The 22842-nt window shown below is 42.4% G+C and overlaps 1 protein-coding gene across 4 annotated transcripts in view; it reads left to right on the top strand.

Annotated features, from left to right (window-relative positions):
- Window positions 1–22842, top strand: part of ntrk3b (neurotrophic tyrosine kinase, receptor, type 3b) — a 272404-nt gene that overhangs the window by 48956 nt on the left and 200606 nt on the right. For all 4 annotated transcript variants that reach the window (XM_044106543.1, XM_044106552.1, XM_044106561.1 and 1 more), the window contains exon 3: window positions 2940–3011. In XM_044106543.1, coding sequence (XP_043962478.1) covers window positions 2940–3011 — 72 coding nt within the window. The remainder of the gene's footprint in view (window positions 1–2939; window positions 3012–22842) is intronic.

A 22842-nucleotide genomic window follows, 5' to 3' on the forward strand; every position in this document is an offset into this window, starting at 1 on the left:
AACGACAGAATAAGAGCAGATCTGAGGGGTGTGAATGCCTTCGCAAAGCACACAGAACATCAAGTTAGCTGTGGCAAAAATGACGGAAGAGATTTGGCTCAGAAAACACTCTGAAATGGCTGATAAGGAGAAGATGAAGATGTTGGTTGAGTGAGCAGGGCGGCCTGAAGGGAGTATTTCTGTCGCCAACATGAGCTGAAGTTTAAAGAAGCCTTTAATTCTTGCCAGTCAAACACTGAGAAGCTGCTCTGCTTTGGGTAACAGCTGATCAGAGGATGCTAAAAGGAAGCAGTGGAAATTGAATCAAGCGTCCCTGGAGGAGCTGAGGGTCTTCATGGCTAATCTTTTCACGTTTTCTTTTTTAAAGATAGGTGACGCTGCTTTCTCGCGCCGTGTCCGCCCACTTTCCAGCCGCGTGCCTTTCAGACCTCTACTTCCACTTAATCCCCCCGTCCCTCCCTCCAACCCTCCCACCTCCACTCAGAGAGCCATCTTCTCCTCTGCCCTCCACAGTCGGAGCTGGCCTCTCCTCCTGATCCCTCATCATGGAGGCCAAGTGCAATATCTCCACCGCCAAATTAGCATTTTTCTCATTACCGCCTGCCTCCCTTTGCTGCCTCTTCCGGGGGACGCGGAAGAGGAGGCTCCTCCACAAGCCTGTTGTGATGCTGTCATTTCTGCAAGCAGCACGCAGGAACCAACCTGGGAAGAGTCACCGTTTGTTTTTGTGTGTTTTTTTTTTTTTTTTTTTTAACGTTTAACCTTCTCACCACCGCCTCCACAAGAGTAAAACGAGGAAAAAAGATGGTGCGGTAATGAAGGAGCAGATCTTCGGAATAGGAGGCTGATATTATGGGCAAATCATATTCAGCCTTCTGCAGATCTAACGTGATTGGTATTGATTCTGCGCTTTCGCTTTCGAGATTATCTCGCCAATGTCAAGCGTTGTTCGGAGTTGGAACGCTAACAGCAAGACTCAGAACTGTTGTTATCCTCCTGCTGCTGATCTGTGGGAGCAGCTGTCTTACTGAGGCTTAGTGTAAAAACTGTAAACTGGACAATGCCACTAGACCTTCTTTTTTGGGGGGGGATTTTATTATTTTTTTAAGTGTAATTTTTTTCAGATATGGGCTACAGAAAAAGGCAACTGGAGCGACTTTAAACACTACATAACAATGTTCTATCAGACTACCATTAAAATTCACCTTGAATTAACACTAAAACGTTTCTTACATACCCCAGAACTACTAATAATATTTGATGGAGAAATAAGAAATTAAATTGGTTTTATTGTAAAATTAGTTATGCATTTTTCAGACATGTAACTCTGTCATCTTCAGTTTTTTATTAAAATGCTATCTATACCAAATAAGTAGCTCCTACGGTGAGCTCGGCAGACGTGCAGTTCCACCAGGTGTTTGCTAATTGCTGCTGGCTAGTCTGAAGGAGCTGAGTGGGGGAGTCGCTGGGGAGGAGTTTTCTTGAGAGGTGGAGACTTGGAAAGTGGAGCTCTGAGGAAGAGCCACGCCTCAAAGACGAGACTAGGTCCATCCAGGTGTTTTGACCAGCTGAATGGTTGCCATAGAGATTAAAGAATTTCTTAAACATTCTTGAAAGAGTCAATGCAACACTCCAGGTATATTTATGATAAAAAAAATAGCATAACATGATACTAGGCTCAAAAAATTTGCCTTTACATAATACTGCCTCTTTAAGGATCAATGATTTAGAATGCAGCTTTACTAAGAAATACAAATTATTAACTATTTACAACTTGATTGACAAAACTTGACACAAAAAAGAGAATTATTTCAAGTAAAACAATAAGTGATGAAGCTTCGATGTGTCAAGTTTGGTTTACTTACCCTGCATCCAGAAATTCACATTTTTCTTCTGTCAAACATGTTCACCCAGAACTTTAAAACTATTTACGACCTGGGCGTTAATGCAGATGGCGTTGACAATTCATTATACCTGACAATCTTACTGCAAACGTCGTCTAATCCCTCGTCTTGGTGTCCTACCATGGTGGCACAGCTTTTAAGGGTTGGAAAAGGTCAGATTTTACTTTTTACTGTAGAATATACAGCAGGATTCTCCTAAAAACCTACTTAATGACCTCTGGATCGTTTGTGTGATGGCAAATCTCCAGAATGGCACAATGGTATTTTTCTTTTGGGGGGTGGGGTGGAGAAATTGGCACTAGCAGCTGGGTGCAATCAGCTCCGTGCTTTATGAGGCGCTCGGTGATGTCAGGGATGTCAAGGACTTCTTTGGAATGAGGCATCTGTGATTACAAGATTAGAAGTCATTACAATTGAGAACAATGTTTCCCGTACTGCGGCGTGGGGAGATCCAGAAAGCCCTTATGGGAATTCCACTGGGTCTCCTCTGGCAGACTGGGGATTAGTTTAATTTCATTACTATTTCACTCCTATACAAGTCGGCACAATGACAGAGCGCCTGCTCCTCTGGCGAGAAATTCCCCTCTGTTTGCACGGAAGACAGAGTAGTTTGCAAACTTTGCACCACAAGGTGCTTCAAAGTAAACTTTTGTTTGGCACGATGCGCACGCCGACTGAGGTTAGGATGTGAAGATGAAGAAAAGATTGAGATATGTTCTCTTTTTGCATGCACATCTGTAAGTTGACATACATGAAGGTGTTTTTTTCTTTCTCTTCTTTTAGAGGAGATCCTTTTTACGTACATTACTGTATGGACGTCGTCTTGAAACTAAAAAGAGAAAGAGGAGAAAACCGTACAAAATGATGGAAGAAAATCTGGATAAGGGATGAGAAATCCAGCCGCCCTCCTGCTGTGTGTGTGATAGCGACATAATGAGAATCTGCTCTTGGAGTTGAACATGTCCACATAAAAAAAAGAGGGGAAAAGAAAACGCATATCTGTTCTTTATCTTTTTTTTTTTTTTCCCTCCTCAGGACCATCATGAATTGTAATCTGCGGGTGATCCAGCCTCGAGCCTTCGCTCAGAACCCACACCTGCGTTACATGTGAGTAAACACTCTTTCTTCCACCGCGTTTTCCACGCCGTCGGAAGATTTATTAGGATCTGCGGAGTTTGACTTCCCGCCGTACACGGATGTATATGAATTAGTGTTGAACAGACCGTGATGCGCTTGGTAGAGACTGGCTTTGGGAAAATTGTGCCATTGCCATTACTGCTGCAACAGTCGCACATCTTAAATGAGACATCCATTATTTGCCTCAGATAATTGGATTCCTATCTGCCATGGCCTCTTTGTGCCGTGGCGGAGCAACATGGCGAAGACGCAGTTCCATTTAGACTGCACTCGCCAAATGGACAATTTGTGCATGAGTCCCGGCATCAGAGAGCAAAGTAATTTCTTTAACAAAGGCTGATGTGTCCCCGTATGACAGGCTGTTATTCCCCAATTTTCCGGCAGTAAACACGCAGAAGAACTCTGTCACTGTCTTTTACCTGAGTGTGCTGCCATCTGCAGTTCCCCGTTGTTGTTGAGCCATGGACAGTTTCTATTCAGTATGTCTGGTACTGCCAGCTTACGCTAACGGTGTGAGGGGGTCTGGTTGCCTTTTGGTGTTAGGACAGGTCTTCTCTACAAGAAGGGAGGATGGGATATGCAAGCAAAAAAATAAAGACGCCTATCTAAATTCCTTATTAGATAGATAGGTGGTTAAAAAATCTAAAAAAATTACAGACATCTGTCTACCTACCTACCTATCTAGCTGTCTAGGTAGCTACACACCTATCTATCTATCTATCTATCCATCCATCCATCCATCCTATCCATCCCATCCATCATCCATCCATCCATCCATCCCATCCCATCCCATCCCATCTATCCATCCCATCCCATCCCATCCCATCCCATCCCATCCCATCCCATCCCATCCCATCCCATCCCATCCCATCCATCATCCATCCCATCCATCCCATCCCATCCCCTATCCCATCATCCATCCATCATCCCATCCTATCATCCCATCCCTATCCCATCCCATCATCCATCCCTATCCTATCCTATCCTATCCTATCTAATCTAATCTAATCTAATCTACATTCCCACTTAGCTAGCTACCTTGCTGGCTACCTACTTACTCATTAAAGCATTGCTCGGTATCAATCCCAGGGAAGCATTTTGTAATCAACAACGCATTCAGGGATCTCAACATGCTGATAATGACTAGCTGAAATGCTAACCGGGCACCAGAATGCCAAAGACAGTGAGAGGATTTCTGTCACTATGAATGCCGCCTGGTGGTTGGTGCCACACAGGCTGGTCTGAATATTTAATAAAATGCTTATGTTGGGGGGATTTTTATGAACCACCATCTCTTCCAGTTTACAGGGAATGGTTAAAAAAAAGAGAGTATATCCAGTTGTTCAAGTCAGAGGTGAATGGGCTGACAGCTGAAATAATCACTTGTGCAGAACACCGTCCGAAGCAATCCACAAAGGCTCGCCGGGACTGGACAATAACAGATGGTGTGATGACCCTTCATTTCAGCTTTGACATCCTGGGTCACAGTTTGCCATAAGCAACTGAGAAGTTATGTTCTATCCTTTCTTATATCAAAAGTTCATGCTGATGCTAGCAGTTTAAGATGTGGGGGATTATTTCTTGGCACACTTTTGGCCCCTTAGCATAAGTCCGACCTAGCTTACAAGTCACAAACTACCTGAATATGTTTTCTGACTACCTTTATCCCTTTATGACCTTGTATCATCACTTCTAACAAGGTAATGCAACATGCCAAAAAACTCAAATCATCTCTGATTGGTTCCTTGAACAAGACAATGAGCTCTACATTCACCAAATGTCAACTGATTAGAGCATTTGGATCAAATCTGCAGCAAAATGTGATGCTATTATTTCAATATAGACTATGAGACATACATTTAGACATACAGAAACAAACACATTTACATAAGTTATGTCTACGGCACCCAAAGCCATAGAGCTACTTTGTTTTAAAAACTTTTTTCCTGATCTGCAGACTGTCTCGACTCGCTTCAGCTGGTGTCTGCAGCGTGATGTGTGTGTCTGGGATTGTGTTGTATAATGTGCATACCAAAAAACAGTATTATTTATGTGACAATTTAATCTTGCCTGTTACTGAGGCAGAAAATACTAGTTAGGCGGTGCTGTCATAAAAGCAGATGTTCTTGGCATCTCAGTCTGAGTAATATTCCCAGGTTGGTCCGTTTTGTGTGTGTGTGGGTGTGTGTGTGCGTGCGCGCTATGCACATTGACATTAAAAAAAAGACAACAGCTTCTGTTTTTATCTGGTCAGGTGATTGGTGGAGGTAATGGAGCCCATCAACATTTAATGAAAGTTATTTAAATGCCGCCTTTGTTTTAATTTTCCCTCCAGAAGATGGATTTGCCTGCACAAGACAGAAAACAAACAAACGTTTGGGACGTGCTTTGGCTCACTGTCCCCTTCATTCCCTGAATGTTCAGCGCAGTGGTGAAGGACTCAAAGCCGCTCAAGCGTGTTGATATTAATAAGAGTAAATGATAAAATACCCAGGAGACGACCAGAGGTTTGAACACTGCATCTTTTGATGCTCGACTACGGTTGAATGCTTAATCCAGGAGGGTGAGGTGGAATTGGAGGGTTAAGTTATTATACTTTATTCTAGCATTGCCACTTCATTAAGGTTTGCCAGTGTTTGTTTTTTTCTGTCCAGCTCTCTGATGGTCTCAACAGGAAGGTCAGCTGTGTCCTAGGATTTCCCACTCCATCTAGTGCAGGTAGTGGGGGAACTCTGTCGAAAATACCATCACTGTCAGACAATGTCAAAGGCACCCATGAATGTAGCTGTTATAGAACCAGAAAACTCCTTTATAGACAGACTGCTTCGTCCTGTTTGCTCAAACGAGCGTTACTGTAAATCCTTCCTCTCAGCTGAGTCTAAGGCCATTACTCCTCCAAACAAACTCAAGAAGTGTTTACAACTGGTTTTAATGTCCATTGCTGTTTTCTGTCCATAAATATACATGTATTTGTACATAATATACATTGTTTGTACATGCATGCTTTCACATACCATTGGTGCACCCAAGTTCCCCTGCTGTGGAGTAAGAAAGGTTGTTTCTGCTTAATTCTAGTCGGCCAGCCATTCTTTCTTGTGGTATTTTGGTCTTTGTCATTGTTTCAGTCATTCTCCAGTCTGGACAGTTAATCTGGAGCTTTAGCTGTTGGACGGATGACCATCTGTGTAATGTTTGAAGACATTGATGGAGTTTTCTAGCTGCAAGCCATCCCTTCTCCTCCACCACAGTTGGGATGAGAAGTCTCAGCTGATATTCTGTTTAGTTTTTCCCCAAACCTGGTGCAATGCATTATGGTCCAACAACTTTTTTTTTTCGTCAATAAATTTGCAATTGATTACGTTTCAAATACAACTCTAAACAAGTGGGTTTTTTAGTTGAGATTTAAAGGAAGTCAGTGTTTCTGTGATCATTCGAAGGCAACTACATGACCCTAAAGACTTACTCTTGAGAGTTCAGTCTTTTTTTAATTGTTCTGTTTTGAACTTTAGCATGCTAACTGAGGCTTGTGGACACGTAGATGTAGTTTTTTGGGGGGTCAGAGGTGGTTTTGCTATCTATCTGAGGATTTCACAGCCAGATCTTAGGATGGACATGTTGGGACATTCACTTCTGGGAAAACGTTTTCCACTTGTGAACGAGGCATCTCCCTGTGAAATAATGGCATTCGAATTGTCTAGAATGGCATTGTTACCCTTCCTGGATTAATGGGCAACAGTTTCTTCTCTTAAGGCATCACTAATGCCTTTCCCTCCTTTAGTATTGTGTTGAAGCGCATCTGTAGAGTGGTAAATGGCCAAAGCTCCATCTCCTATAGCAGTAGTAACCCTCGCTGATCAGTTAATTAAGCGCGCGTGATTAATAGAGACCAGTTGCTTAAGCACAATGGGTGGGGAGCCTTGGGGGGAGGATGCTTTGTTTTCCTACACAGCTTTTCCAATACTGCTTGATTTTGGTTTCGTAAATAATGACGCTGTTGCGTGGTTTTGTTCAACCGAGGCTTGATTTGTTTCAGAAATTCATTTGAAATTAGATATGTACTTTCTTTTTCCCCACCATGCGTTATATGTACTTTTATTTTTTTGTACATTTAATGAGGTAAATACTGTTGTGGATGTGGAACAGGTTGACGGCGTCACTTTGATCATAATGGCATTTGCATTGTAGCCAGCGAGCTCACAGACGCTCTGGGCAGCCCCCGATAGGCTTCTGTTGCGCTTCCCTAAGTGGACAGTTGCTAGGTGACAATGAGGATGATGATGTCAGGGAAGATTAATTATTGCCCGTCCTTAGCCCCGGAGGACCTAGCTCATTGATGTCTGTGTCAGGCCGGCCTGTTCAAAGCCCCGACCGTCACACACCCCACCGGTCGCTGCTTTGTGAGGGGAACTGAAGCCGTTGTCTTCGTCACACGTCCAGACCAAAACGAGCTCAATTACTCGCAGTGAAAATATCATTAATTCCATGTGCTGTAAACATTATGACTGCAATTAGCACCCACCATAGCGATATGCCCTATCGCCAATTAGCATTCCACTCGTCTATTTTTAGCCTATGTATTATGCATAGCCGTGTTTAGTATGCGTTAGTGGTAGGCAGTGTGCATGCACTGCGAAAATGGAGATCTGAACAAGTGTACAGATTTTGTATTTTGGTTTCAAAGTGTCCGCCTTTCTTTCAGGTCAGAGGAATGATATATTCTAAAGTTTGTTTTAAATAAAAAAAAGTTAAATAACTTTTTTCCCCAAACATCCCTTTCTTTTTCCAGATCAGCAAATTTCTTTTCTATTTGGGGGATTTTTCACTGAACACATCTGTAAGTCATTCAACAGTGATTAACAGATCACTCATACATGAAGTGAAGGTAACATACACTGTCCCAATACAATAACTCAATATCCAAGGGAGGAACATGTACCACACTTTTCAACATTTAAACCCACATAATACATTTACCAGTACACCAGCACATTGTTTGCAAGACAAGAAATGTCAGCAGCTGTATTTTTTTTTTTAGCTAATAGCTTGTAAGCTAGTGGCAAGGTTACTTTATTGGCTCTGCAAGTTCTAAAGGGGCCCTATAACAGGTCAGTCTATTAATAGTGTGTGTTTTATAAACTCTTTTACTTTTATGTGACAAGTAAATACTGCATAAGCAACAACAGACTTCTTGATATCTTCAAAATACACAGGGTTCTTTCATCACTAATGAACTCTGTTTGCGTTTGAGGGCCTTATTGTTGCCCAATTTAATTTCCTAACTGCTCTTGTCAAAGCATCATAGCTGTCATCATGAGGTAACCTCTGTGGGCCAGTGCAGTTTTACAAGAGCCCAAAATAAATTCAATAGAAGACCAGAGCCTGCGAGAGTAATTCATTTGGACCACAAAGATGATGCATTATATAACCGGGTGGGCAGATTAAAACCATACAACTGCCACTATATTAACCCACTCTGCTCACACGTCTCAGCGAGAAAAACAATGGTTGTTTTCAGGTAGTCGTCAGGCAGCATGAATGAGAACGTAAAATCTGATTAGCACTGCAACAGTTTGGATTACAAATCCCTCCATAAGGCGTGTGTCTCTATGTAACTTATAAAACAGGGGTGGGCAACTCCTGGTCCTGGAGGGCCGGTCTCCTGCAACTTTTAGACGCATCTCTACTTCAACACACCTGAGTCAAGTAATGAGGTCATTAGCAGTATTCTGGAGAACCTGACTGCACTTGGGAGGTGATTCAGCTGTTTGATTGAAATGTGTTGGACCAGGGAGACTCTAAGAGTTTTAGGACACTGGCCCTCGAGGACCAGGAGTGCCCACCCCTGTTATAAAACATATATATATATATTTTTTTACATATTTGTTGAAACTGTCACTATGTTGTGTCAGTTTGCTATGAGACAGGAACTCTGTGAAAAAACAGAGCTCCTCCAACTCCTCCCTGAGCTAATAGGGGAGGAGCTGGAGGAGCTGTTGTTGGTCACTCCCAACCAAAAGCAACCAATCAGAGCCAGGAGGGAGGGTCTTAGTGCTGTCAATCATCCTCATGTTCTTGTTGGTCAACGAGATGGCGGAGAAACAACTTACCGTTACAGGCACACTCCCCCATCGTCGCTGGACATGCTAACTAGCCTGAGCATTCACAACAGGCTACGCTAGCTGCAGAGTAGCAGAGAGCCACATGACCCGCCTCCTGACTCTGATTGGGTGTTTCTATTTAGCACTGGAAGCACTAGGAGAAGGAGGAAGACCTTTTTTCACAGAAACAATCAACTGGACGACATAGTAGTTACAACATAGTGACAGTTTCAACTAATATGTAATATATATATGTTTAATAAAAGTTACATACTGCAGCTTTAAAACAAACGCATAACTGAGTTTTTCTCTGCGGTGCAGTGTATAGGCAGGGAATCCAAACCCTTCTATTGTTGCATGCAACAGCCTTGAACCTCTTAAGTGCCATAAGGGGACAACTGAAGGTAACAATCAGTAATATTTTACACTGCTGTAGCAGAAAATGACCAGACTCTGTGTCATTCTTTCAGAAGTTAGCAACGTTGTCTAGTGAGATTTCCGGCTCTGTAAACAAGCAGACTTGTCTCTGTGGTTTTTGTTGTTGTTTTTGTTTTTAGCCCTTGTAGACCCTAGAGCTCCCCAGATGGTGATGAAATCATCCCATTGAACTTCACAGATAATGCATGTTGGTGTTCTTGCTAAAGCCTCGTTTTTTTAATTTTTGCCCAGATTTTCCCTTTACGACAATCTTACAACGTCCTGCAGTTTATGGTGTGCTGAATATGCCCAAACTAAAATCGGGCATATTCAACATGGTCTTGGCTCGATTATTGCAGCCTGTGGGGTTTTTCCCGACTGGGAGTGAAACGCAGCCTGCTGAGTGTGACAGGTAGCCAATCAGAAAGCGTGATGACGTAAGAACGGAGAAGAATCCCAAACAGTTGACATGGCAACTGAGAGTCCGGTGGACATCAGAGGTTATATGTGGAAATGTTTATTACTATATATAAAGGTCATTTTTATATATGCTTATTGTATGTGGTTATGTTTATTCAGTTAAAAATGTTAACTACAAAAAACATAACTCACCTCCAAATCATAGTGCAGCAAATAGAGCGGCTGCTCCCGCCGTCTTTTATCAAACGTTTTCTTTTCTTTTTGTTTCGTCACAAACTATCACTGCTGCTTCAACATCGCAATCCGTGTTTGATTATTCTAAATTGACGTATGCTATGTTGGGGGTTTTACTGGATTTTCTTCTGGAATCGGGATGTTCGTGAGTGGACTCGGTTCTTGTGTGGTGTGTTGCTCCTGCTGTGTTACTGGACACACGAACCGATCGAACCTGTTGGACTTTTATCGGCTCCGTGGTCACAGAAGTTTGGAAAATCGGCTCACGGTCTTCAAATCGTGCCGTGTGAACCAGACCCAAAACTCACAAGCTCTACTCCTCTCGTCTCCTCTCGACCACTGCTAACGCTCTCGCTATGGTAACATTTACATATCCCTTCAAAATAAGATGCAGATGTGCCACAAAAACGAATATTTTACTTTAGTGAAAATGTTAACTCACGATAACAACTAATGGGAGTCCTGAGCTTGTTTCTCTGCAACGAGACGGTCCATCTGCAAGTGATGAGAGACAATGACACCCGAAGTGTTGCTTATGCACAGGGTGCTCATGGTCTCTACACGGCGAAGCAGTTTGAAGCTTCATTCCTTCATTAATGAACCGCAAAGCGGGCTTGGATTGTGGGAATCACCTACCGGGATGAATCCATTCTCCTGTCTCTTCTCTGGACCTTTTCCCCTTTGCAAAGAAACTTTCCAAAGAAGGTGATCTGTTTCTTACTCATTTCGCTGCTTGTGGGCTCAAGCACGTAACCGGGAGAATCTGGTTAAAGGATTTTCAAAATAAAAGATCCTGCAGGCTCAAATAATAGATAAAACTGAAATATTTAGTTATTTCTTGTGCAGCCCGGTACCAATTGGTCCACGGATCGATCCGTGGCCCAGGGGTTGGGACCACTGTACTAGATGGAGTAAGTCAGCTGGTAACATGCTGGTGATACCCTATTGACCCTATGCTATTGACAACATTTTAGCTAATATTAGCATTTTGGCTAATTACAGCTTGCACACTGTTTGCATACTGAGTGAAATAAGTCACTGTTAGTCAACATGCTATTGATAACCCTCCTCTTATTGGTAGTGTCAACATGCTAGTCGCTCTACATTCTGGTGATAGCCCTCATGCTAACATTAGCCTTACAGCTAAAATAAACCATTTAGCTCATTTTTTCATATATTACCTACATGTAGCATACTGGATGGAGTATGTCAATACAGACCCTCATGCTAATTTTAGCATTTAAGCTAATCTTAGCTTAGCATTTTTGCTAATTTCCAGCACCATAACCCTGGGTTCCAACTGACACACACACTTTTAAATTTCCACAGAAATTTTCTAGTTAAGGTATTGCTATACAGCTTTAGTTGTTTTCTGTGTGTGTTCTGTTTAAAGCCAATGCGAAATAAGTAGAAGACGACGTTTTTGCAAGTCTATCCTGGTCTTCTTTGAGGATTTTAATCTGTCATAAATTGAAAGTTTCTAAAGCATATGCTGGGTCTCACTGGTAGCATTAGCTTACCTGCTGTGATAGAGGTGATATAAAAGATGGGAGACCTTGTGACATATCTTTAGATAACAATAATTGTGTGAAAGCTTTAATCTCCTGGAGAAGGTTCTCTTCTGAGATCACACACACACACACTTTGATGATCTTGTGCCGCACGCCTCGCATCTTACACTGCCACCCGACAAATGATCACATTAAAGGATATTGTGTCGTCTGAGGCACCTGGAGATTTATTTTTTAGGAAGTAATTGCGTATGCGTGGAACAGGCAGTGGGACTGAACTGGGTTAGCATAATTATTATTAAATCATTATTGTTTATAGCCTTTATGTAGCCTGTTCCATTTCAGTCCCTCCCACCAATGTTTGAGAATGGTCGATATGACCTTGCTTTGTCTGGCGAGGCAGAAGAAGGACTGACTCTTCAAAAAAACAAAACAAAAAAAAAACAGGTTTATTCTCCAAGCCATTAAAAGGTCTTGTTGTCAGACATTGGTGTGACTGGTTAAAATAAACATACAATCTAGAAGGAATATTTGATCTAATTCATGATTCAACAAAGGATTCATTACATTTTTGTTATTTTTGTCTGATATGAAACACAAAAAAAGCAGAAACTTAAAAAAAAAATCTATAAAAAAATAAGTACTTTTTTATATTTTATGACCAAATTCATATACTTACATATAAAGTATATGAATCCCTTTTTTTCTGAAGAGCAACAGTATTAGCATGAACCTAATACTGTGTGGCTGTCGCATTGTGGCTGTCACTTAGCCACAATGTGGGGTGCAGTGACTTGTGACTAACACTAACACATTAGCCGGGTGCTAATTAGGCAAAGACCTCTCAACATCAGTTCTGCAGTCCCATTTTGATCCCCACACATAATATCTGTAAATGAATGTTGAATGTTCGTGCTAGGCGGCCACTGCATTCATCTTCCTCACTTCTATCCTGTGCATTAAGCACCAGGTGGAAATGAAATCCATCTGTAAAAGGCGCCACTACAAGGTTTCTGGGCTTCGGCGTCGTGGATGCCTCTGCTAGGTCCGGTTTTTCTGTTTGATGTCGGCAGGGCCGGGTCGAGGTGGGCGTCGCGCGCGCCTCGCTCGTCCGTGTCTGTGTCAAATTAAAGGTCAGCGTCTGGGAGGTGAAGCGACTCCTCTCTTTTATCCCCAAGCAGCCGAGGGAGAGGCCCAATAAATCTGGTGGGAATGTTGTCAGAGGGGTGTCAGAAAGGTCACAGCCCACCGGGAGAAAGGAGTGGCAATGCTCTCGTTAAATTTTCTTGGCCATGTTTTTTTTTTTTTTCTTCTTCTAAATGTCACTTTCCGACTCATGTGAGCTAACCAGCCAGCTTGGGACGAGCTTTAATTAGATGTTTGATTCTTTGTTTACCTTGTCAAATTGGTTAAACTCTCTGCTTTCTTTTTCTGTCATGATGTGTTGAACTTTGGTTTTGTGACTTTTAGGTAAGGGAATGCCAACTTTTAACAAGATAAGGTTTTAAAGCCTTATCCTAGCATTAAGTTAGCTTAGTGCTTAAGGACGTTAAGCTAACTTAGCTTAATACATAAAGTAATTAAGCTAAGTTAGCTTATTACTTAAAGTCATTAATATAACTTAGCGTTATACTTAAGGGCAATAAGCTAACTAGGCTTAATACTTAGTCATTAGGATAACTTAGCTTAATACTTCAAGTCATTAAGCTGACTTAGCTTTATACTTAAGGACATTAAGCTAACTTTCCTATAGATTAATGCCCTTTAATTGAGATTCAGTTTTACCTGGCTGTAAAAAAAAAAAAAAAATGAGCGGGGCGTTTGCACATATTTCAAACATCAATCAAGTTTACCTGCATAGCATCTTTCATCAGCAAGGCAGCTTCAAAGTGCTTTACATCTTAAAAACACATAAATAAGTCATAAAAGTAGCATACAGTCACCGAATAATAGACTTTACATTTTGTCATGTACCATTATCAGTACACATCAAATATGTTGGTCAATGTTCTATTTATTATGATGCAAAAACTGGCTGGTTTTTAGTCTACTCAGTGTTTCAGCTGTTTTGCAGTTATCTGGAAGTTTGTTGCAGATTTGTGGTGCGTAGCAGCTGAATGCTACTTCTTCATGTTTGTTTCTGGTTCTGGGGCTGCAGAACAGACCACAACCGGAAGACCACGTCTTTCTTTGTATGTTGTTGTTGCAGCAGCAGAGAGAATAAAATTCAAAACTCTTCCAGTGGAAATCAGGCGTGATCATAAAACTACTCAAAGGTACACTTTGAATAAATGGGAGAAAAATATTAAAATTCTCCTTTTCTCTGTATCTTAAATGTATTTATCCAAAAAGCCCTGCAAACTGGTGTAATTTAGTAGTACGGTCACCTGGAAGCAAGAATATTCTTGGTTGAAATCCAGAGCAGTGGCTTTCTGCGTAAAGTTCGCTTGTTCCTCTCATTTGTGTGTGGCTTCTCTCCAGTTTCTCCACAGTCTCAAAATGTCTGTCAGGTTAATTGGTCTCTCCAGACAGAAGAGATATAGGATAAACTCTGGTCGTTACTTCATCACTGCTTCATCTCACCGAACTCCATCTGTATCCTTATTTCTGAAAGCACCACCATGACCCTTCGGCACGCTTTCAACAGAAGCCGCATTTTGCGTCTTTTTGATCCGGGTCACTCATTGGAGTCGTCGGGTAGACGTGTTCGCTCCAGCTGGCAGCGGAGATGAAACAGCCATCTAGATGACACCTGCAGTCTGTGTAGTGTTGTCGCCTGGCGCCTTCGCAGGCAAAGAATAAAAATAGAGCGGTGATCTCAAAGGTGCGAATGCATTCAAAACCTTGATACGCCGCGTGCGTCAAGCATGTTTGCATTCACACTCGAGGCAATTAGCCGAGGTTTTTTTTTCTTTTTTTTTGCTTGGGAAATGTTAGAAGGGTTATGTGTCATATTTGATGTTGTCTTGCAACATGGTCCTGTCGTCACTCGTCAGAAGCTCAAAGACACAAAAATAGGATTTTATTCTTTCTTTTACTGTAGTGCGTTTAGCAGCCCTGATGTGGGTAAACTAGGTGTTAATTACTGTAAATGTTTTTCAAGATGTGCCAAAGGGTAAAGACAAAGTCCACAACAAGTAACATAGGTCTTTATTATTGTATGATAAATGAACAGAAGTGTTATACACTAGACTTGCAGTTTATTTTTCTCCCACAGGTTATTTTTATAAAATATAAAATATCTTTGACCTAAAATATCATTCCACTCTTCAGTCAGAAGAGCGTAGCACATGGTGGGCATTGCTTTGCATCTTGCTTAAGTCTAACAGAGCATTTAAGAAATAGAATGACAAGTCAGACGTGACATTGGTAGGCTGATGGTCCGGAACTGCTTGACTGCAGGTCGGACCTTGATGATTGGTTCTGTGCCAGGAACTCCTGTAGAAGAATGCCCAGTCATCGGTTTGTTGCCTTTATCTTAGGCAAGTCCACGTCTGAAGGCACTGCTAGGGAGTCTCATAAACTGACCGGTGGTTTTCTGTAATGTCAAAAGTAAGTTAGTGTAATCACATTTTAGCGCAAGTAGCTGAACATCACAGTGAATTAAAGGGAATTCTGTAATTCCTCTGAAAAGGGCCCTTAAAGGGGCAGTGTTATGTGTTTTCCAGCCACATAATGGCATGATTTCACAGCACAATCAAGTAACTTTTATCTTCAGTTTTTATAAAAATGCTAAATATATCAAGTATGACTTTGTAATTTACCGCCTTGAAATTGGGCCTCTGCCTTTTTAAAAATCTCCTGCTCTTTCTGAAACTCCACCTTCAGGAAGTCATCACAACATAGTGCCTCTTTTATCCGTTTAGCAACGTTTTTACCGGCGCTCATCCCACCAGGCCTTTTGCACAGCTGAGTGGTTGCCATGGGAGATTCAATAATTTCTCAAACGTGCCTGAAAGAATCAGGGCAACACTCCAGGTATGTTTTTGATTAGTGAATAACATTATAACATGATGTAAAACTAAAAAAAAATGACCGAGACAAATAGAGATTGATTCCTCAGTCCAGAAAACTTGAGAAAATGGTGAGTTTATTATTTAAATGATAATTTTGTGGTAAAATTTTAAATATTTTTGAAGGATTTTGCCGGTAGAGAGCTGAATATAATTAAACAAACACATTCTGGTTTTGGATTAAAGTTGTCAAGATCTCAGATGAGATGCTGAGTCACGACCTTAATTATGCGGTTCACTCTCAAAGCCTCTTCAGCAACAAGTGGACCCAAATTTCTCCACAGTGATAACCAGCAGTTTGATGGAAGTGTTTGCCAAACGATTGCTTTAAACCATCTATGTGTAACAAAAAATAAACCTGCAAGAAGGCAAATACTTCTACATAAAAGGCTCCATAGAATGCAATTAACAAAAAAAAGGATTTTCATTCCTTTGCTCATAGTTTTGAAGCTATATTAATAAAACAGCATTAAAATTCAGTTGAGTTTGGAAAGCTTGATCCCTTGGTTCAAAGATGTAAGCTACCTTAAGTGGTTCTGTGGGAGTCATCGCATGACTTTTGATGCTTTAAGAAATGCAGAACGTCTGTTTGTTTCTTCTTCTTCCCGTCCTCTCTCAATTTAGCCGCGCTCCGGAGGAGGAGTTCCTCCCACACTCAGGCTGTACCCTTTGGGGACTCGCGGCTTGAGCTCTCCTTTCCACCAGAATATGATTTTACGTGATTAAGCCGGGTGCCGGCTCCGCACACACTGGATGCACCTGCTTTGCATCGCGTTGCGGCATCCATCACTGAATCAAGCGCTATTTATCCGAGATTACACTCTTGACGGTTCCTGCCCACTGTGCTCCGCGTGGGCAGACTTTCTGCTTACCGAGTGTGTTAAATTGGAAGTTGGCGTCACTCGGCGGGTGAAGGTTGCGTGGACCCGATTCCCTCCCACGGACCGACCTACTGCTTTCCTCTGCCAGGAAACGGAGCCACGTGACCATGGGAGATAGCCGGTGGGGGGGAGTGAAGAGTACTTTAGGATCTCCCTCGAATACCAGCTTTCGTAGTAGACCGCCCCCGCCATTCCTGAATGCTGCGCCGCCCCCAGCGCAACACATGAAACCGCTCTCCTGCATGGATCTCTGTTTGTTTGGCCAGGGGACAAACTAAAAATCAGGCTTGGCAACGTCGGTTGCCTGGATGTCTAGTTGGAGCTGGGGAAGAAAAAGTGAACTTCTTACCTACGACAGAAACACATTAGACGCACAAGACAAACAGCTTGTCGTGGCATAAGGACTAACAATCAAGCAGTCTACACTGAATTAGTACATTCAGCTGAAATTTAACATTTCTCAGCTCTCCCTGTTGTGTTGTAGCCACCTGCTGATAGTGGTGACACCGAGCGTCTACTGGCCGTGTGGACGGCAGTGAGAAAGACTCCGCCGCTCACCGCCTGACTTTTTATCCCAGTTTGACAACTGGGTACTTGCATAATGCCTTCCTTGAAGCTTATACTGGTGGTTCTTATCAACAGAATGAGCTGTGCAGAGGAGGAAATTATAAACAAAGGAGATTATAAACTTTAGACCCAACTTGTAAGGGTTAGAAAACATTTATAGAGGAGACGACATACTCTATAATGTACCCATACAGTAAGCTACTATAATCAGCAGGACTCAAGAAGATAAATTGGTTGATGTCAGTACCATTAACACGTGTATAGTCCCATGAAAAAGGGTGTGGCACTTTACTAATTTGTTATAATGTTCATATTTTCTAATTCAGCAGCACATGACTCGGTATTGGAACATTCTTAATTATGACGATTATATCAATTAAATCATCACAAAACCTGGATGAATTCATTTGGAAAGCAAAGAGGAAGCTTTGCGTCGCTATTCTAAGTTCTCTCTTGTACATGATTTTGCTAATCAAATTGAAATAACACCTTAAATAAACAAGATATGATCTGAAAGGTGGACACTAAAGAAGACTTGATCAAGAATCCCGGAAAAACAAATTTCTTTTACGTCGTATTTGATGTACGCAGCATTTCCACAACAACTGAACATAGCATAACTACTTGATTGTGCTATAAATTCCCACTGTGTGCCTGGAAAACACACAATACTGCTCCTTTAATACTTTAATGCTGTGATACAGCAAACCAAGGAGAATTTTAACTCAAGCTTATTGTGCTGTGAGAACATCATACTGCTGTATGCCTTGTTAGGTAGAGGCAATAAAAGAGCCATAGGAAACAAGAAGACCAAACACACCACAACTATCTCAATTAAACCTATAAACGGAGCCAAAAAAAAAAGTCAATTGACTTTAAGGGAAATGAGACACACTGATCTAAGTGGAGCACCTGCAAGAGATTGACTGCAGATAATGACTGGAGGAGAGAGGAGAAGTCAAAGAAATTCAGCATGAAGGCACTGCAGAGGGAAAAGGAGTCCTTCACCTTCGAGGTCCATTCAGGGAGCGAACAAAGAGTAGTCGGGCTGAGCGGCCGATCTCCACATCCATAATCGCAGCAGTCCTACAGAGCCTAATGGTTTTTGACGGCCGCGCAGGTCCTGAGACGGCGGCGGGTGGGCGCGGGTCGCGGTGAGCCGCAGGAATAATGGCCTCAGTTTATCTGCGGCGCGGGACATTCTACCCCGAGGGACGGCGACGCCAAGTTAACATGACCGGATCGATAGCATGCGTAACGCCAAAAGCCTCGGGTTTGAGCCTCCCTCCGACAGTTCAACCGAGTCCTCACCTCGCAGGTGTAGCTTTTCTGTCGTTCGCTTTTGATCTCTTGAGTGTGGAACAACCAAAGGCGGGGTGGGGGTTGTGGGGCGGATGGAGGCACTTGTATGGCGGGGGGAAAAAAAAAGAAATGATTGAAACGAAACCACATTTTCCCTACCTGAGCTGACAGGGGAGGCTAAAAATAGCCGCTTTCATCTCGGCGAGGGACTGGTTTCAGGAGGCATACAGGAACTCCATCCTCTTAGCCGAGGTGTCGGAGTGCTTTCAGATCACATGGCGGTGGTGGGGGGGCTTCTAACATGCAGCATCATCATCATCACGCTCTGCTCTCTCAGCGTTGGCTAGCCATGTGTCCACGCAGCGCCACGAGACTATAAACAGAAGCGAAGGGCCGCAGAAACTCTCTGTGGAGGGCAGCTAAATCCTGAGGGCCAGATGAGGTTTGCTGATTCCTGAGGCAGCACTTCACCTCCACCAATCCCCTCCCACCCCCCGTCCTCCTCTTCCATCCTCCCACATCACTCACAGCTCACTCCACCACTGTCCTGACAGACATTCGTCTGGCTGAGGCTTGACATTCCGTGTACACAGCGCCAAGCCCTCTGACACAATCGCTGTCAATCAAACAACACCGGTCGGGAACCTTCAGAAGTGTTTGGACAAGGGGATGAGGATTTGAGCCCCGCAGATTGCTCTTAGCTGTGCCACATGGGGGAGCAGATGGATTTTTTTTTTCTCCTCCCGATCCCGGCCGCCCTGCCGCCTGGCCTTGGGTTTCAGTCTCCAGCATCTCATACACCAATACCCCATAGTGCCATGCGAGTGAGTCAGTGGACTGATTTTCCTGTGACAGAGATAGATAGGGGAGACTGACTTTGATAATGCGAAAATCGGGGAAAAGTTCTTTTTTTCCCGGTTGCCCGTGGGCCGATAAGATGACCGTTCTGGAGATTTAGTCCGTTGCTGCAACGTTTCCCCTTAAAATTCACACAGTAACACGGTGCAGCTTTAGAATCATATGTAGCGACAAAATGCGTTTCTCTTTCAAACAAAATTAAAAGCTGCTGTAGTCAACAAACAGTGCAGTAATTATCATTTTAATGGTGTCCAGATTAATTAGTCATTGGATCTTAAAGGGGCAGTGTTATATAAAATTGACTTTTTTGAGCTTTACATTTACATTTTTCATGTTATAATGTTACTCCCTCATTAAAACATAGTTGGAGTGTTGTCTGGATTCTTCGATGCAGGTTAAAGAAATCCTTTCTTCTCCATGGCAAACATTCAGCTGTGCAAAACACCTGGGTGGACCTAGCCCCTCCCTGGAAACGTAGCTCCACCTCAGAGTTGTAGTTTCTAAGATTCCACCTCACAGAGCAAAGCTCCACCTTTCCCCCCACCACTCAGCTCCTTCAGACTAGCCAGCAGCAATTAGCAAATGCCTAGCGGAACTGAGTGCACCTGCTGAGCTCATTATACGAGCTACTTCTCAGTGCAGTGTTGGTAAAAATGTAGTTAAAGTATTAATACAGGAGCAATGTTGTGATTCTTAACCAGATGTCAATTTGATAGCTGCTGTTTTTTTCCCCCTCTGAGTTGTTAAATCATCACTGCAAGGTTTGAGTAGAGATATTTGAAGAAAGTCTTGTTAAATATTTACAGAGGTAGTCCTGTAATGTAACATTACCCTGCTAACTCAAACAGTTCACTCTATTAATTATTTCATGTTCGGGACGCGCCGGTAACACGGACAGTGCTGTAGGGTTAGAGTTCAATTCTACATCCATCAGAATGTTTATCTCAAACCAAATCACAATCAAAATAAGGTTCATAACTTACACAAAGACTTTCGCCGCCTTCACAGCAAAGAATCATTCTGCATGTCTTATTAGATTCCAGCTGGTAAAATGTGTGTGTATTTCCACTCAAGATTTGATCTAATAAAATGTGCACTCAAAGCTAGCAAAGTGCGGGTGGACTTTTGAAACCGCATATTAAAAGGTTTACACTCAAGACGGCCATTGATCTTCAAAATGGCTGGAACATTTCACAAGCAGGGGGAAAGAAGAAGAAGAAAAAACGTATCACAGCCTCATATTCCTTCTACAGAGATGAGACAGCTTGCGTAAGTGATAATTTTCAGAGGTGCTAACTCCCTGCCTCTCTCCAAATGTCTAAAGGACTCTGAAGTGATGTTAGCAATCAGGGCGTAGGACTCACTGAACCCTTTGATAATCAGCAGAGCTTTCTCTTATAAATGTCACTATGAGTGCTCTGCACCGCACACAGTACTCTGCACCGCACTCTGCCGTCATTATCAATGTCCACATCAGAGCGTTTTAATTTCAGCTTTTGAGTCGTCCCTCTTTTTTCTTTTAATAGATCTTACTATCCCGCACACCATTGTCAAAATTCAAAGCGCTGCACCAATTTAAAGTGATCAAATGGGCACAAAATGAAAGGTTTGGGGCTGAAGGATGGATTAAAAAAAATTGACATTAGTCTTTGGTTCATGCTAACTTATATTTAATCCATTAAAGTTTTTTTTTTTTTTACTCAAATTTCTGAATGACACTGAAGGACAGTGTCATTCAGACTTATGTTAGTTGTAAGCCACCATTAGCAGGATTAGCAGTAATGCTAACTTATGATCAGCTGGTTAACTTTTCAAAAAGTAATGGTTTCTAAACCGAAATGTTTTGAGTTAAAATCTGTTACTTTATGTGTGGTTTTATTGTCTTCTCAGACAGTTCGCAGCAGTCAAATATCTCATTTAAGCTAGCTTCCCAGAACCTGTCGTGGTAAAACTTACCAAGTGTAGCGGTGGAAGCACACCGGTTTAGTGTTGCGGTTATCATGGTGTGTGTGTTTTTTTCAGGTCTTACTCTTAGACTCTTTGTTCCAGTGAAAGAAACCTTTTTGACAGTTTATTGTTTGTGTTTGGACACTTCCTGTTCCACGATAGATAGCAGCACACAGTACAAAAAGGTAGCTTAATATGGACATAAACAAGCTTTTTTCAGGCAATGTTTTGCTTAGCACTTCTTTGTCTATGCTCAAGCTCTTTTCAGTTTTAATATGATTTGTTGTGCCTGTTATAGACTAACAATCTGTCAAGGGATCTCCTTGCTTCTTGCCCAGTGACAGCTGGAGGTGGGCGCCAGCTGCACCACGACCCCTTGGCTAGGCAGTAGGAGGCAGTTCATGTTGGTGTCATCAACATCTTCTGTTGCAGTGATGATTTTAAAGTGTTTTTCTTAAAATCCTATCATGAATTGTAGATTTACATTTTTCCAAAATGGAGGGAAACATATATGCTTGAAATATGCAGCTGAAACAGTTTACCTAGCACCTGGGAATGGACTCTAGACGCCAAGGACACTGTGCCTGACCTGAAAGCCTGGTCAAAAATTCATAATAAACACATTCTCGAACCTTACACAAAGCCTTCACTAAAGAGCTGTTTCACCTGAAAAGGAGGGGTGACAGTAGATTCAATGCTTTTTGAAAATAAAGTGTGTGCATATAATTTAGTGTCTGGAATTATGTTCCTCATTCTTTACCTTATGTCTTTTTAAGCTGCGAGGCTATGTAAAGCGGTTCTGGTTGTTAATGATATTCTGCCTCTAATCCTTTGCTTCTTCAGTTTAAAATACACCAATGTCACCAGATTACATAACGTCTGCATCTTTCATTCCCTTTAACAAGGTAAAAGCTTCTGTAGTGGTTTGAGAGAGCGACTTTTAAGCGAGTTATATTCTTTCGCCATCAGCCTTTACTGTCATTGTACGAAATACATTTCAGTACAGGCCATCCAAAGATTAAAAACAAACCAAACTGATTCTGAGATGTATTTAAATCTGTTTAAAAGTGATTTAGCACTCATCCAGCTGAATAGCGCCAGTGTTTATAAAGCGACACACGAGGGTCACGCTGGACCTCAGGCGCGATCGACTCCCGGAGAACTTTTGATGATTTCCCCACCAAGTCGTGCAGGTGCAAATTTAATTCGACTTCTTTGGCTGCGGCGGTAATGAAATCTGTTCCGCTAATGATCCAATTAAATGAGACAAAGTTAAAGCAGGGCGGTGGCACTTTAATTAATTCATGTCGGCGAAGAGTAAAACATTGGCATAGCGTTCTCTGGCTTCACACCTGGCTAGCTGGGCGGGGGGGGCGGCGCCGGGCAGGGGGGGCGGCGCCGGGCAGGGGGCGGCGCCGGGCAGCGGTTTGAACGGTGTTGTTGTGTGATAACAAACACCAGCTTCACGATTCCTCCCCACACAGCTCGGAGGTTTCCCCGCCTCTCTGCTCCTTCCTCTACTCCTACACTGAAGACGTCATGCGCATTACTCC

This window comes from Gambusia affinis, linkage group LG02 (genome assembly GCF_019740435.1).
Source record: "Gambusia affinis linkage group LG02, SWU_Gaff_1.0, whole genome shotgun sequence".
Classification (NCBI taxonomy): domain Eukaryota; kingdom Metazoa; phylum Chordata; class Actinopteri; order Cyprinodontiformes; family Poeciliidae; genus Gambusia; species Gambusia affinis.